Source organism: Phyllopteryx taeniolatus, chromosome 4, assembly GCF_024500385.1.
Source record: "Phyllopteryx taeniolatus isolate TA_2022b chromosome 4, UOR_Ptae_1.2, whole genome shotgun sequence".
Lineage (NCBI taxonomy): Eukaryota > Metazoa > Chordata > Actinopteri > Syngnathiformes > Syngnathidae > Phyllopteryx > Phyllopteryx taeniolatus.
In genome coordinates this window covers 28,843,766-28,860,668 of record NC_084505.1, presented here as the reverse complement: position 1 = coordinate 28,860,668, position 16,903 = coordinate 28,843,766, and the positions used below count along the sequence as shown (strand labels likewise).

The window sequence follows — 16,903 nt, the reverse complement described above, 5'->3', positions numbered from 1 at the left end:
GAACGTGTATTGCTTCAAATAAATTGGGGGAGGGATAAAACTAAAAGCACTTTCGAGTATTTTGGGTGAAGACATTACTTTCAGTTAAATGAATCGACGAGGAAATGTAACTTTTTAATTTTTCCTTTGTGCAGTCATTACAGTTCATTACATATGTTATGAAATCCTACCGAGCAGAATAGGCTGCATCAGATTCTACATTCATCCTTCATAAACAGGTGCAGATTCAAAGTGTACACACGACAAAATGTCTTCCGCATTCTTCTTTGTTTTATACTTCAGCCTAACATAAATAAGACATGTTAATGTTTAGAGAACTGCTTTTCTTGAACGTGTTCAATATTGTGCAGGTAAATAATTCAACGTTCTCCAAGGGAGAACCTCCAGCATGACTACAAACGCAGAAAGTGTGCTTTTGTCTTTTGTGTGACAGGAAGGCTGACATCCACATTTTCACATGATTGTATTATTATTTTAAGCATGTGTTGTCTGTCGCATGGTATTGATTACAGCAGAAAGGGAAAGAATCGGTGTTGTTTTCGTTCTCCGTGCTCTTCTTTGAAACAAACGCCATCATGCTGCTGTCAGACAACTATTTCAAATGATCGCTTGCAAAAACAAGAACTTGTAGTAGACTAGAACTGATTTACACACATAATTTTGATTCATACCCATTAGAAGTTGTGTTTTAATTGGAAGTTAGAGTGGAAAAATATAGTCATTTTGTCCCTGAAAATAAAACATTATGTTTTACTCCCACTGTCACATTCGGTTTGAATTTCAATAGCCTTTTACTGCTCTCTCTTTCTCTCTCTCTCTCTCTCTCTCTCTCTCTCTCTCTCTCTCTCTCTCTCTGGGCGGCATAAGTTTGAGGTTGAAGTGCAGCATCTTATTACGGGTGTAGCACGCCGCCTGTATTTAGCCTCGACCTTATCTTTACCAAATGTGCCAGGCCAATGTCCCACATGACCCCGCAGCAAAGCCCAATATTAAGTGGTACAGGCCACTTTAAAACCAAAGCGCACATGCGTACGCAATCTGTGCACACAGCAGCAGTGGATGCGCTTGCTTTGTTACACATGCGTGGCCAAAAGACTTTGTGCGTGGAGAATAGGAGGCCGCGCATCATTTGGTCTACTTGCGTTTGCCGCTCTGAATTTTGGCAAAAGCGCATGAATCAAAGCGAGTGATATGGTGTGAGCCACGTGCTGCGGGCTGCCAGCGCCGTATCCGGTATGTGAGTAGCGGACTATGCGGCCTTCCTGTCTGGCACTTTCTTTTTGATGTGCGTGCGCTTCATCTGTCTTCTCCATTCGCCTCCAATCCATCTCGGCGGGAGAACGTATAAAACCTCTTACGTGTTCTTATTTGATTTTTTTTTAGCATTCTGACTCTAAGCATGATTAATGATGCTGCAGTTGAAGCTTTGGCAACTACGTATGTGTCTTGCTTACTACTGTTATTATTAATATTATCTACAGTATAAACAGTATCTCTGACTCTATGCCTTCATTGGCCTCCATTGTCTAGTCTGATGTCTTATTATGCGTGCCACCAAATCAGGTCATATTTGGAAATGTCGTAATTACAATATATACAGTACACACGTGTGTACTGTATATATCGCCACCATGCTCGCACAAAATGACTGTCGCCAATTGCTCACTACGGTCGTTAGAGCCCTTACGGTATTATACAATGCCGACATGATAGCACACAAACGCACATCTCCGTGTGTCACAGTGTCTGTATTGTATTACTGTATGCTGCAATATATTTAATGATGTGTTTTTGCCTTTTAGGCGAAATTGTGCTGATAAGGAGCAACTCCACCTTCCCATCAAATAACACAAATTATTACCATGCTTTCAATTCATGTTTATGTAAGTTTACAGTACAGAATATAAAAAGACCTAATTGAAGGATTGTTTTAGGATTATGCAAGTAGCACACTGCAAACAAGCACATTTTTACTTTTTTTTTCAGTTTCCGCAATACTGAACAGTCTGCATATTATGATGTAAAACGTTCAGTAATTTTCTCGATCGTTCTTTAAATGAGCAAATGTGTTACTTGTGGCATTTTAGATGCAGTTTCAGATGGGTAACTGTACAGTATGAGCTCCAGATGGTGTATGGGGTCAAACTTGCAGCCTTATGGCAAGAGGGATCACCAAGAATTAGTACGGCGTTGGCAAATGTTAGCTGCAAATGTACTTTATTGACAGTCCGACACATTCGGGTTGAGTCAGAGACACCGGCTTCGACGCTTGCGTGACCTGCAAAAATCAGGTCGGGACGCAAGATTGCAAATGCGCATTCGTGCATCAGGTTGACAAAAATCCCACAAGACGCCAGACTGACTCGCACTGGTGTTCTACTTGCCTTGTAGAGAGCAGCCTCGCCGTCTGACACCTTAGCTGTATTTGAGCCTTGAAGGGGATTTAGAGTCTGTGCAGGCAGGTGGTCTCGGATTAAAGAGTGGAGAAAAAGAGTTTTTGCAGAGACACACTGATGTGAGGAGAAGCACAGCGACGTCAGTGGAGCTAGTGGAAGGGGAAGGAAAACTATGTATGCCCTGGGATCAGAGCAGGAGGCGGTTGCCACGGTTACCAGTGGAGGAGGCCGGGAGGAGGACGGCTGAGCTCGGAAAACTATACTTGGCTATATGCCCACCTGTTAAGCATTTCCCAACCCCGTATTAGTTACGCCATTGGAAAAACAATCTGTTAGAGATTGCTGACAAATTACAGTAATTAGAGTGCATCACTTCACATCTCCACAAATTCAATTAGATACTGACACCAGAATAACTTTGTCCATACGTTTCTTCCCAGCGTTTACGGGCTTTATGCAGAAAGCAGAAATGTCTCATGATTTACACCAAGCAGTTGCAACTCCAGTCGATAAGGCATCGCATGTTGCGTGTCAAGAATGGGAGGAGGGAGGATTGGGGAGAGAGTGGCATCCTCCAGCCAAACATTAATAATGGAACACATTTCAAAGCTGTTTCCCATTGGGGGGGAAATGAAACAATATTTTACCTGTGGCTTGTCTGACAGGCTGTTCCAAAGCTGACAGAAATGCATTCTGGGAGTGTCTTGGTGTTTCTGAATGTGAGAGATCTGTCATTTCTTCATAAGTGCAGCTTGGTGGTGCTGGCACAGGATGTGACACGTCGCTGTAGCACCTCCTAGACATATATGCACGCACACGCACACACACACACACACACACACACACAGTCTCCTTGTCTTACCTCTGCCAATCACAAAACCTACAGTGCTTCCTCCGCAGTTCAGTTTTTTTTGTTTCTTTCTTTTGCTCCTGTTCGACATGCAGCACTCCATTTGTCCATTTCAAAAACAACACAACACCGCATCAGGGAGGTAATAAAGCAGAAACAAGGGTAATAGCGTTGGAGGTATGCACTCTACGGGTGTGAGAGAGCCAGGGTACGGTCAGCCTAACTGCATTTCTATTCCGCGGCAACATACAGTAAATATCCTGTCTGCTGTCAAACGACTTTCCTGGAGTCCCAAAGGGCCCGAGGATCCTGAGGATAATCACATTGCCCCCTTCCGTTTGTTATTTTTCACCAACTGCACTCTGTTTTATGTTTTTCCAACTGCTCTGTGCTCACACTTTAATGTCTCCCAGTGTGAGGATTGTGACTCAATTTGTTTTCAGAATGTGTCACAGTCTATCTTTGATTTTAACCTTGGGAGATGGTTTAAGGCTTCACAAAAGAATGATGTCAATAGTGCGTTTACTGCAGTTTTGTGGCGGATAGTTGCAACTGTGTGTATCTGTCTTTGTAAGGGCGACTGATAAAATCAAGTCGAAAGCAGTGAAATTATGTGGCAGAATAAAGAGTCAATATGGTTACCGCAGCTGTTGTGAACAGCACGCAGGACAGAAAGGAGGTTTATATTTCTTCAAATGGTTGCTTCACGTAGAGAACAGTTCACTCACAATGTTTATTATTTAGTCCGTTTTTCCAAAAACTAAAGTCCATTCTATTTCTTCACGTATATTTTGCTTATTACCGCCTTATTGAAATTTTGCTAACCGCCCCCTATAATAATAATAATAGTAATAATGATAATAACAATAGTTTCTGGTTGTGTATATATTAGACGTATATATGAAACCTACTGGGAAGATGGTTTGAGGAAAATGTAGGTAGCACGCTGCAATTCCTCAAAAGCTTCGCAGTATTTTGTCTCTGTTTGGCGAATACTGAAAAATGATTTTTCCTCATGCTTTTCGCTAACATGCAGCTTGTTTTGTTGTTGTGCTGTTGGAATAAGCAAGTTTGGCCCTTTATTGCCTGCCTGCATTTCGAATGCAAATTATGTTGCGCTATATGATTCAACAACAAAAGGTAGCTAGATTTTCACATCAGCACCGGCCGCGTCTGCAGGATGCTCAGGATCATTTTCGCTGGTTATGAAGTCAAACACTATTCTTCCTAATTCAAAATGTTATTTGAGGGTACAGTTGCTACATAATTCCGCTTTAATGGTACCGTATAAACGGCAGTAACGACACAAACTGCACAGATACAACGTGCATAAAACATTAGGACATAAAGCTCTGGGTAATTTCACCAGCGGAGGGAAGCAAGTAATGGCTGTCGACGTGTTTCACGAGTCTCCCTCCTAACAATCTCTGATTGCAATACATCACATCAGTGTTGCCCTGCTCAATATAAAAGGCAACTATCGAGTGCCTCTTCTGCAAAGATCAGAGAATGGGCAAATCTGTGTGTTCTTGTTTTCCTGCCATGTCCCTGATGTAAAGATTAAGTGACAGTTGATTAAAAATATATTTTATAATGGCATCGTCTCTATTGGGAGTCACAGTTCTGCGTTTCAAAGGCGACACAGGTTTTTGGGTTTCAGCGGCACGGTAGCCTACTGGTTAGAGCGTCTGCCTCGCAGTTCTGAGGACCTGGGTTCAATCCTGTGTGGAGTTTGCACGTTCTCCCCGTGCCTGCGTGGGCTTTCTCCGGGTACTCCGGTTTCCTCCCACATCCCCAAAACATGCAGGGTAGGTTCATTGAAGACTCTAAATTGCCCGTAGGTGTGAATGTGAGTGCGGATGGTTGTTTGTTTGTATGTGCCCCGCGATTGGCTGACAACCAGTTGAGGGTGTACCCCGCCTCCTGCCCGATGATAGCTGGGATAGGCTCCAGCACGCCCACGACCCTTTTGAGGAGAATCGGTTCAGAAAATGGATGGATGGATGGATTTTGGGTTACGATACAAAATGGGCCAGGCCGAAGTCTCTTATAATCTCTGCAGTATTATACTCCACTGTCTCCGCTTTGCTGCAGCGGTCCGCGTTTTTTTTCCTGCCCTCAGCCTCCTTGCGAATAAAATGTGCTCCTAATCATGGCCGGCAGCCAGTAAATACAGGAGACCTTTGTTCTTCTCCATGGCTGTTGTTTGTTAGCGTGTCTCGTTCCTACTGATGCGTTCAATATGGGGCGGTTTTCCCAGCTGCCCGCAGTAGTAGCAGAGTTGAGCCGATACTTTGGAGTGGAAAAGAAGCAAAAGATAGCACATAATGGCTTGCATCCACATTATGTGTTTAGCATGTCCATACCGTGTTCTATTTAAATGTTGATTCCAGAGACTTTGTGCGTCACTCACTCTCAGACACCTCTTTCAAGTCATGAAGATTAGCTCCCAGCGCTCACTTACGCTGTAATTATATAGTTCTTCAACACATCTGCACTCCAGCACGCACTTGCAAGCTGACACCAACACACACACACACACACATGCACACGCACTCACAAATATTTATTCCATTTTGAATCTGCTCCCGCCTCACCACACACACACACACACACACACACATTCATCAAACATGGGCACACTTGCACACTCACACGCGCGCACAGCTCCATCAGCGGCTCCGTCAGCCTCATCAAATCATTAGTCAGTTCTGTTCACGTGAGGAAGCGAGGCAGGGACGGAGTGACGGGACGCCTGCCAAACAAAGTGAAAAACATCACAGACGATAACTACAGCCGCACCCGTTGCAGAAGCGCAGCTACGTCTTCGCCTGTCTGCCGCAGCTCAGCTTTGTTGCTCGTTTGTTTTGTGTGTGTGTCGCAGGGAAGAAAGCCAGCAGGCAAGGCTGTATCCAGGCCACTGCCTTGTTTTGATGTGGTCATGCTAATTAAAAAAAAAAAAAAGAAAGCGGGGAGCTTTTCTGCCAACACTAGGCAAAGCACGGGAGAAACAGATAGAGCCATTTCTACTGTTGAAAGAATGTTGAAGGAAGGCGGATACACGCGTGCACACAAAATTCATCACAAGGGCAAGACGCGACTCATGAATTTTTGCTGGGTGAACACATCAGGAGATAAAGGGGGGGGGGGGAGGTGCAGCGGACATAAGGGAGGGGGATTTGGATATGACTCAGACTGAACTGTGACGTCAGCACAAGCTTGACGAAAGATGGCGGCAACGAGGGGGCGAGGGGATGTAGATGATGCGATGCTCCGGGGGAGGTTTGGAACGCAAAAGATATTAAGGAGGACACACTGAGGGGCAGGAAGGAGCGGGGGGAATAGGAAGTCTAGCAAACATATCTCTGCTGAAAAGTGGCTTGAAGACTGATCAACAGACAGATGGAATGAGAGACACAGATGAGGGGAGGGAGAAGAATAATTCTCTGGCAGGAAGGATAAAGGCAATGGCAGCGATAGAAATTGGTTTATGATCTTGGCTTAGACAGCATGTGGAGATGAGAGAGATGAAGAAAGATGGTGCAGACAAAAATAGAGAAGGAAGGAGTGATAGCCGAGGAAGTGATGGAGCAAGCAGGAAAGATGATGTCAAATCTTTGCTCGAGACCTTCTAATTAAAATAGCAGTCGAAAACCTTCCGTGTTTTTGTGACTCAGCCGGGAAAGTTCGAGGACCTTAGCTGTCAAGAAGCAGAAACAAACATGCTCACTTGCACTCCAAATCGTCTGCCTTTTTGCTCTCTTCAAAGATATTTGCATCTTCTATTCCTTCTGCAATGTTGCTTCTTGAAGGCAGCTCACTTGTGATTGCATTCTGAGGGGGAAAAAAAAAAAAGGCATTTTCTTTCCAAATTTTGCTAGCATGAAGTTAAACAACTGAAAGCAGGCCAAATGTGTATTTTGATATGAAATGCTTTTGCTCTCAAATGCTTTGTGCTGCATACATCAGCACCTTCTCTTCAACATACACCGTAAGCTTTACAGATGCCATCTGCTCTGCTGTGCGGTCTGGCAAATATGTTTATATGGCGGGATCGGTCTCTTTAAATTGTAATTATAGCCAATGGATGGATGGATATAAACAGCAATACAGTATGTCAGCATTCTGCTAAATTCAGCACATTCCATTTGGTATAAATGGCCACCAAAGTGGTGAGAACAGGCTCAACAGCTTGATGCGATCGCCGCCATCTTAACTAGAGGAGCATTTGTTCAGCTAGCAGGTCGTTAAACAAGACACTTTTTTTTTTTCCCGAGTCCAATCGGTAGCTGCTCTCAGCAACGAACGCTGAGCCACCCCGCAACGCCGGCGTACACATACACATTTACACACGCGCAGTCTGCAACTTGCGCTGGTGACAGGTGACCGATGATGAAGGCACCGGGGCAAGAAATTAAAAAGCAGAGATGCGAGACAAAAGACGGGAGGGTGAGCGGCGTGAGGGCTGCGGGCTGTTGTTATTAGAATATGACAGACATGGCAACAAATCGACTTTTCCACCTGTTGGAGTGCTGAGATGCGGCGGTCAGCAGCGCACGCAAACCAGATCCTGCAGGATTTCTCACAGTTCAGCGTGCTCCACGTGAATAGTCAAGTCCAAATTAAATTAGTTTTCATGCATATTTCATGATATGCAAATGACACGGTGACACTGCAGCAGAAGAGACTTGAGGCGGGTTTGACAGGCTCATTAAAAAAATATCTCAATGGGAGAAATCGGAATGTTTTTAATGTAAATGTCGCCTGTTTGACAGGTGCACAGAGGGAAAGACTGAGGAAGGGAACAGTAGTACTAATTGAAAGAAAATATGCACTAGAGGAAAGAAATAACTCCTCATCTGCCTTAAAATAGGTCTTCTTTCTCATGTGTCCCAAGTCGGCACATTTTTCTTTCAGATAGTGTGACTAATTATTTTTAAGACCAGGAGTTTCCATTGAGATATATGCGTTTGTGACCAAAATCTAAGCAACCCACAAATCATTGCTGCTTGTGACAAATAGCTTTTTTAATGCAAACATTTGCATTTAAAAGGTCATATTTGCCCTTTCAAAATGTTGTTTCAACAGTGATCCAACAAGCATGCGTGACTGTGTGGACGTGTAAATACACAAAGTGTGCTCTGCCTTTTGAAACCCGTGTTAACAAGAGAGAGACATACTTACTTTTTTCGTGTCAGAGGAGAGATAATTGAAATTCATTATCTGGAGTGTGTGTCAAAATGCTCTCAAAGCCATAAAAGTTAGCGTTCCCGATAAAAAGTGCTCGTCCTAGCGTTTTCCTTTTGTGGACTTTCCAAAATGTCCTTCTGAACACACGCTAAAGGGTTGCGCAACACGTGCACTCACACAGCAACAGAAGTGTCCTTGAGAGCCGCCTGAATGTTTATTCTTGCACTCACCTACTCTCAGCAAGACCATTTTGGCTGCACTCGGGTCAGTCTAAAAGGTCTTTTGATGCAGTGCGCGCGTTGTATTGTGGTGTATCGCTCGTAATATATTGGAGTTTACGCCATATCAAGGTCTGTGTATGTTTGTTCACATATATGCCGGCTTCTTCTCTGCGTAGATGCAACAACCGAACCCAGTGCGCCGTGGTGGCCGGCCCAGATGTTTTCCCGGATCCGTGTCCCGGAACATACAAGTACCTGGAGGTCCAGTACGAATGTGTTCCTTACAGTAAGTATCTTTCTTTTCATGATATAAAATGCAAATTGACCCTTCCGATTTTACTCACAGCAATATTAGGTAGACCTGTGCATAAAGAGAGCCGTTACCATTGCCTAACGAGATTGGGATGGTGCAGAAGTGCATGCATCATATTGAGAAATATTTATGGATTGATTAACAAAAGAGAAAATTAATGATCCACTCATCATTTTTTATATGAATGTTAGATGACACAGAATATTCAGGAAATTATGTTTAATGTGAAATATGGGAATTTAAAACATGCTCATTATAAGAAATGTAACAAATCCCTTGAAGTGTGGTGTGTGCTCCAACAAAACCTCTTCACATTAAATGTACATAAAGCAGCAACGTTACTTGTTCCTTTTTTTTTTTTTTTTTTTTTAAGAATAGCAGCTTGAAAGCAATCTAAAGCAGTGTTTCGCAACCTTTATTGAGCCAAGGCTCAAACATGTACGTGTGACAAAAATATATCAAGGTACACCAACGCACGAAATCGCCACTAAAAGTGGACACCCAGATTAAGTGTATACCTTCTGCTAAATAGCAGAATAGAATAGAATTGCATTTGTAGGAATGGAGGCCATAGCTGACATCAAGTTGTTCCTCTTGAAGCTCCAGACTAGTCGAGACTGAATCAAGAGCGCTTCTGCTGGTTGCAGCCAAGTACTGCTGTCACTTTGGGCTCTACAACGATCAACAATCAATTCCACACAATGGACCAAATTCTTAACGATCGTTAATCTGTTATTATGCTCATGTACAGTATATAACGCACGAGAGGTGGAACAATATTAGAAGCAGCGCTGAAGATGCTGTGCAGGTCGAGACCACCTCAAATTAGTCCAAAAAATAGGAACTTGTTATCGAATGATTTCTGACTTTCTGACTGATTTCTTGGCACCTCTTGTTTTGGAAGGGAATGAGCATAGATGGTAGACCAAATGCAAATATCAGTGAAATGTGCATCAGCCAAAATCCGGGATCGGCCACTGTGAATTCATGAAAATGGGTATTCGTCATGTGCTGATGAGCAATGACGGTGGCATGCTGCTCGCTGGGAAAAGTCTGAGGGAGGGAAGTATGAGAAGTCCATTGATGACGGATGGCCACATGACCTTTGACCGAGTGATAACAGTCTGGGAGGTTGTATCCACTGGAGTGAAACCTTCCTGGGACATGTGTGAAACGTTTGGTTTGTTTTTTTTTTCTTTCAACATACTTTCGTCAGAATCTGGGTTGCAGCTTTGGGCTCGGCAAATGTTTGGGAGTTCAAAGTAAAGCCTTGTGATTTGAAGACATCTATTTGTCCTTGATGTTTCCTGTCACGGTTAAGCTTTGAGGGTTTGTCCAACGGCAAGGCTTTAACCGCAACTTCTGTTGTAGTTTAATGGGGCAATTGTGAATGGATTCCATCCGTGCTTGCCTTTCGAACACACGAGGTTTTCAAAGTAGCTCACAAACCCCAGATGGATTCGATTTTTGCAACATTAGGATAAGAGGTAGAGGTTCTTTGAAGGAACAAAAAGATAATGAACCAATTCAACATTAATTTGAATTCACAGGGAGCACGCTTGAAAACATAATCTTGTTTTTTTCTAATCTGAATTTAAAGGTCCCCTCCTTGAGCCGTCACCTTATCGTGGTGGAGGGGTTTGTGTGTCCAAATGATCCTAGGAGCTAAGTTGTCTGGGGCTTTATGCCCCTGGCAGGGTCAACCATGGCAAACAGGTCCTAGGTGAGGCACCAGACAAAGCACGGCTCAAAGACCCCTTATGATGACGACAAACAATGGACTCAGTTTGGTCCGACGTGGTAGGACCAAAAATATTCTGAGGGTCTGCTGGGAACGTCTGGCAGAATCCCCTGTCAGAAGGAGTTTCAACTCCTTCCTCCGACAGAACTTTGCTCACGTTCCGGGGGAGGCGGGGGACATCGAGTCCGAGTGGACCATGTTCCGCGCCTCCATTGCTGAGGCGGCCGACCGGAGCTGTGGCCGTAAGGTGGTCAGTGCCTGTCGTGGCGGCAATCCCCAAACCCGTTGGTGGACACCAACGGCGGGGGATGCCTGAAGAAGGCGTCCTATCGGGCCTTTTTGACCTGTGGGACTCCTGAGGCAGCTTATGGGTACTGGCTGGCCAAGCGGAATGCAGCTTTGGCATGGACATCGGGGACAGTGCTGTAGCAAAAACCCGGGTATGGGAGAAGTTCGTTGAGGCCATGGAGAAAGACTTCCGGACGGCTTTGAGGAAATTCTGGTCCACCATCCGGCGTCTCAGGAGGGGGAAGCAGTGCACCACCAAAACTGTGTATAGTGGGGATGGGGCGCTGCTGACCTCGACTCGGGACGTTATGAGTCGGTGGGGAGAATATTTCGAAGACCTACTCAATTCCCCCGACATGCCTTCCCATGAGGAAGCAGAGTCTGGGGTCTCTAAGGCGGGCTCTCCTATCTCTGGGGTTGAGGTCACCGAGGTAGTTCAAAAGCTCCTCAGTGGCAAGGCCCCGGGGGTGGATGAGATTCGCCCGGAGTTCCTAAAGGCTCTGGATGTTGTGGGGCTGTCCTGGTTGACAAGCCTCTGCAACATCGCATGGGCATCGGGGACAGTGCCTCTGGATTGGCAGACTGGGGTGGTGGTCCCCCTTTTTATCCGGGAGGATCTCAGAGTAGAGCCGCTGCTCCTCCACATCGAGAGGAGACACATGAGGTGGCTGAGGCATCAGATTCGGATGCCTCCCGGACGCCTCCCCAGTGAGGATTCCCACCGGGAGGAGACCCCGGGGACGACCAAGGACACGCTGGAGAGACGACGTCTCTCGGCTGGCCTGGGAACGCCTCGGGATCCCCCCGGAAGTGCTGGATGAAGTGGCTGGGGAGAGGGAAGTCTGGGCGTCCCTGCTAAGGCTACTGCCCCCGCGACCCGACCTCGGATAAACCGTAGAAAATGGATGGATGGATGGGTAGATGGATTGGAAATGCCCAAGCTATTCTAGCTGGTCCAAACTGGATTTTTCATCAATATTTGATATGTAGATAAACTTTGAACTCTGTTCTCCTTAATATCAATATGGAAAACAGCTTTCTTCTGATTTGGAGCAGTTGTTGAAGACAAACATACAGTGCCCTCCAAAAGTATTGGAACGCCAAGGTCAATTACTGTGTTTTTGTTTTATACTGAAGACATTTGGATTGATGAAAATGAGAAAGAAGTTCAGAATTCCAGCTTTTATTTCATTGTATTTACATCTAGATGTTTTCAACAACTCAGGACAGAACACCTCTTGTTTGAAGCCACCCACTTTGCACCCTAATTTGCAATATTTTTTAAAAAACATGTTGAATTATTTTGTGCTGATTGAAATGCTTGTGATATCCTTTACACATTGATGTCGGTTTGTGATGCAGTGCCGCCTGAGGGATCGAAGGTCACGGACATTCAATGTTGGTTTTCGGCCTTTCCGCTTACATGCAGTGATTTCTCCAGATTCTCTGAACCTTTTGATGATATTATGGACCGTTGATGATGAAATCCCTAAATTCCTTGCAATTGTACGTTGAGGAACATTTTCCTTAAACTGTTGGCCTATTTTCTCACGCACTTGTTCACAAAGAGGTGAACCTCGCCACATCTTTGCTTGTGAATGACTGAGCAATTCAGGGAAGCTCCTTTTCTACCCAATCATGGCACCCACCTGTTCGCAATTAGCCTGTTCACCTGTGGGATGGTCCGAACAGGTGTTTGATGAGCATTCCTCAACTTGCCACCTGTCCCAGCTTTTTTGGAACGTGTTGCAGCCATAAAATTCTAAGTTCATGATTATTTGCTAAGAACAATAAAGTTTATCAGTTTGAACATTAAATATCTTGTCTTTGTAGTGTATTCAATTCAATATATATATATCTGTTTTTATTTATGTGTGACACAACGTCCCAACTTCATTGGAATTGGGGTTGTATATATTGTATCATTCCAGTAAATTGTAAATGGATTTTCATGAGAACGCATGAAACAGCTGTTTGGGGAGCTTTAAGCATTCGGTTAGAATTCGGTAACACTCCGTTGCGGTCATAATGCATGATGTCACCATGAATGTACCACAAAAGCATGTGTGTCCTTTGAACGTTTCCCAAAGTGCTCCAGATATCAGATACTTCTTGGGAGTCTTTTTCTGAGCGAGGCTTGACACCGAAATCCGTCCAGCGGCCAAGGCGATTGCCCACTCTGAAGCATTCAATTATGTCTGGCTAAACGTCTCTTGCCTGGCGTCTACAATGACCAGCGGATTAAATAATAGGACTTTCGGAGTGCTCTCTGGAGCAGATGGAAACACAACCTGATACCTGTTTAATGCCCTACCAAGCACGGGTGGGCGCCGCACACATACAAAGCTTTAAAAGTGAGAGTGCGGATGTTTTTACGTCATTTTGTTCCCTTTGAATGGATCTGCTCGCATTGTTCTTGCAAATGCATGCCTGTTTTTTTTATTGGTGCGACACAAAGCAGCAATACATATTCCATACCAGCATTTTCCAAAAAAATAACGGTCATAGAGTGTCAGTGAAACACCAAGGCAACCTCCAACTATAAAGCCATTTCAATTGTCCATTAAAAATGGCACAGGAAAAGATTGGCAAATCAAGAGAAAACGGAATTTAACTTTTTGATAGTCGTAAAAGAGAAACTTCTGGTTTAATTTTCACACTCAATTGTAGTCATACACAGAAGTAACTTTTAAAAAATGTTTAACATGAAATAAGCATAAAAGACACAAACGATTGTTATCATTAGCAGATGCATGACAACTAATAAACATTTTGTGAGGGATCAGGTAGGCCGGCGACACATAAGCTGTCTCCGGCCGTTTGTTGTTTGTTCTTCGGCCATGAGAAATATGCAGTAGCCCAAAACTGTTGTATGGAGAAGTGGCAGTGCTAGCTTGAAGCTCATTCATTCATTCATTCATTCATTCATTCATTCATTCATCTTCCGTTCCGCTTATCGTCACTAGGTTGAAGTACGTCCATCATTTCCAGATATTTCAAACCCTGACACAATGCCATGTCACATGGCATTTATTTTGTGGCGATCGCACACTTCGCACACGTGCCGTCCTGCTATGGAGGCTTGAATGCGCCACTCAACCTCACAATCCACACACACGAACAAATAGTTTCGCAGAGAAAACCTCGAGCAGGACTCACTGTCAAAAGCCAGACGAGCCCTGGTATTGTATCCTTCAAATATTTATGAAATCAATTTTCCTTGAAAGGCGCAATAATGTCCGAGGCTCGGAATAAGATACTCCTGTCCGAAGATCCAGCCTTCTTTGATCAAGCCGCCGCGCTTGACATTGCAAATCAATGTTGTCAGCGGCTTTGTTGGCCAGATACATTTTACGAGACATTAAGCAGTGAAATATCTCCAAATTGCTGCTGTAAATCAAGACAGATCAATGGAAGCGAGCCATTTTGTGAAATAGGTCGGTCGAGTTCAACGTGCGCCTTTCAAACCAACAAGTGGTCATGTTTGCATCCAAAAGCAGATTGCTTCATTCAGCATCTCATGAAATTCAACACAAGAGCTGTATCAACAATGCGGCCTTCAGAAAGACAATTCTGTTTTGCACATACTCTCAGATTAACTCCACAATATGCACGCATGCAAGTATACTTCGCGCACACACATAAATAAAAAAAAATATTAAAAACGGCTCTACAGTGCAGCAAATACTAAGCTTATGCCACCCAAAAATGTAATCGAGGCAACTGGAGAGGGCATCTTCTTGGCTGTCAAAAACTTTGAATTTTGATCTCAAGTGTATTTATATGTAGTATTTATACATATATAGTACAATATTTATAAATGTATTTTTGTCTGCGATGGCTTTTCCCCTGCGTGTGGTCACCTGTGGCTTATTTTTGTTGTTCTTGTCGACACGTGCGGCCGGCCAATGATCCTTTCGCATAATGTGCCGTCTTTCACCTGCCAGGGAGGGAAACGGATCATCAGTTGCCGCGTTTTTCAGGCGGTGAGACGATCTTTGGGGGAGAGATGTCAGGACATTGTTGTAAGCTGACAACAAGTTATGGCATCAACCTCCTCGTCTATTTGAAGAAGTGAAGGGACCTTTTGGGATTAAATGTGAAACATTTGCTACAACCAAGGAGACTCCATTTGCCGCAGTTCAACTTTTTGTGGATTACCTTGCCCCGGTTGACTGAGAATCGGTACATTATTTGTCAAATGAAGAGGCTGGCATTTATGCCTTGGGGCAGGAGCCGTTCCCAGTTATGTAAATACAGTGACATCATAACAGAGACAGCATGTACAGTAATTAACATGGCGCAATGCTATCCGCTAAGCATTATAGGAAAATTGTAGTTCCCTTTCCGCTTTTACATGTTATCGTCGATGCAGAAATGACAATTTCCAGCATACACAAGCAAACAAACCATAACCCATATCCAACATACCAACCAAAGGATTTTATTTTTATTTTTAAATTATATTTTCATTTTTATATATTTTGTAACTTTACGACGTTAATGTGGAAAAATCCAGTCAGTACTAGTCATTTGACTCAATGTCCATCAACAATAGGGGAGGTTAAGGGTTGATTTTATATCAATTATAGATGGCAAAAATCCTGTAATTCCTCTGCAATGTGTTCTTCCATTCCATTGTTTTAACAAATAAACAAAAAAAAATATTTGTATTTGGACCAAACGCTAGTTGAGACTGCATTTGCTGATTGCAGCCAAAGAGTTCACTCAATGTTGCCTTACTTGCTTCAAGACACAATTCATCAACATTGAATTGCATCCAATAAACAATCAATTCATTGACGAATTGATGACTACACGCATTCCTTTTTAAAGCTAAACAACTAAATTGGCCCACTACTGCTCATCAGGCAGGCTTGCACTTGTGCACGTGTGTAGCCAAAGTTGCGACGAGCGACTTCATACCTCCCCCGTGCATCAAAGGTAGCGAAAGTGGCCCACTTGCAGCGGGACAACACTTGACCCCTGGCGATCACCTCCACAACCATCTGGTGTTAATCAGCGCTTGATTATGAGCGTCACTCCAAAGAGACGCCGGCGTTCCGCGGGTTAGAGCAGCAGTAGGTACGTTCTCCTCTCCGCGGACGCCGTAAGCAAATCTCAAAGAGGGTTGTAAAACAGGTAATTACATTATGCACGCTCGAGCTTTCAGGGAAATTTGCCCCATCATCCCGACCCGTCTTTTTGGCTTGAAGTACTTGCACAAGTCCTCAGCGCTCTTCGCTGCTCTGCTGGATTTTGGCCATTTGCCAAAGCGAAAATCAAGTGCTCTCCCTCTTTTTGGCTCTTCCCTTCTCCGGCTCTCCGCGGTACGAGTGTTTGACAGTTGCGTGCCAATCGAGCCGGCGAGCTCGGGCGGCCGTTTGCCAACTGTACTGTATATACTGGCTGGAGGCTGTGCAGGCCCACTAAAAATATGTCAATGCACAATTGGAAAATATGCGGCTCCTATGCAGCACGCATGCACGGATACGCTTCATCTCAGCTACAGCGCAGGAAACGTCTATATAATGATATCCGTTGTTTTATTCATCTTCATCTATTAAAAACACTTGGGATCATGTCTATCCGTTTTCTCATCATCATCATCATCATCACAGTGGCTCTCCAACTGCAGTTATGAAGCAATTAGCCTACTACCACATTTAGTGTATTAATCAGAAAAAGTCAGTGATATGTTATGCAATACCCACACTGTCTATTTTAGACAATAGCGATTTGCGCGGAAGGAAAGCTAATTAAAAGATAAAATCATCTTCTTTTCTGTCCAATTAAAGACTTCTGTCAAATTGGAGCCTTGGAAGAACTCCATCATGATGACATGAGAGGGCCTATTCGTGTATGTGTGTGTTTTCTACAACAGGCAAGGCAAGATGGAAAAAA

At 44.0% G+C, this 16,903-nt stretch overlaps 1 protein-coding gene and 1 long non-coding RNA gene across 21 annotated transcripts in view; one reads left to right on the top strand and one right to left on the bottom strand.

The window, feature by feature from the left end:
• adgrl3.1 (adhesion G protein-coupled receptor L3.1) overlaps positions 1-16,903 on the top strand; it is a 149,442-nt gene that overhangs the window by 57,086 nt on the left and 75,453 nt on the right. For all 20 annotated transcript variants that reach the window (XM_061771351.1, XM_061771367.1, XM_061771364.1 and 17 more), the window contains exon 5: positions 8,834-8,943. In XM_061771351.1, coding sequence (XP_061627335.1) covers positions 8,834-8,943 — 110 coding nt within the window. The remainder of the gene's footprint in view (positions 1-8,833; positions 8,944-16,903) is intronic.
• LOC133477063 (uncharacterized) lies at positions 2,105-8,697 on the bottom strand. Its single transcript, XR_009788217.1, has 3 exons — positions 8,431-8,697; positions 6,977-7,080; positions 2,105-3,192 (listed from the first exon to the last, which is right to left on the bottom strand). It is a non-coding gene; the product is annotated as an uncharacterized LOC133477063 (long non-coding RNA).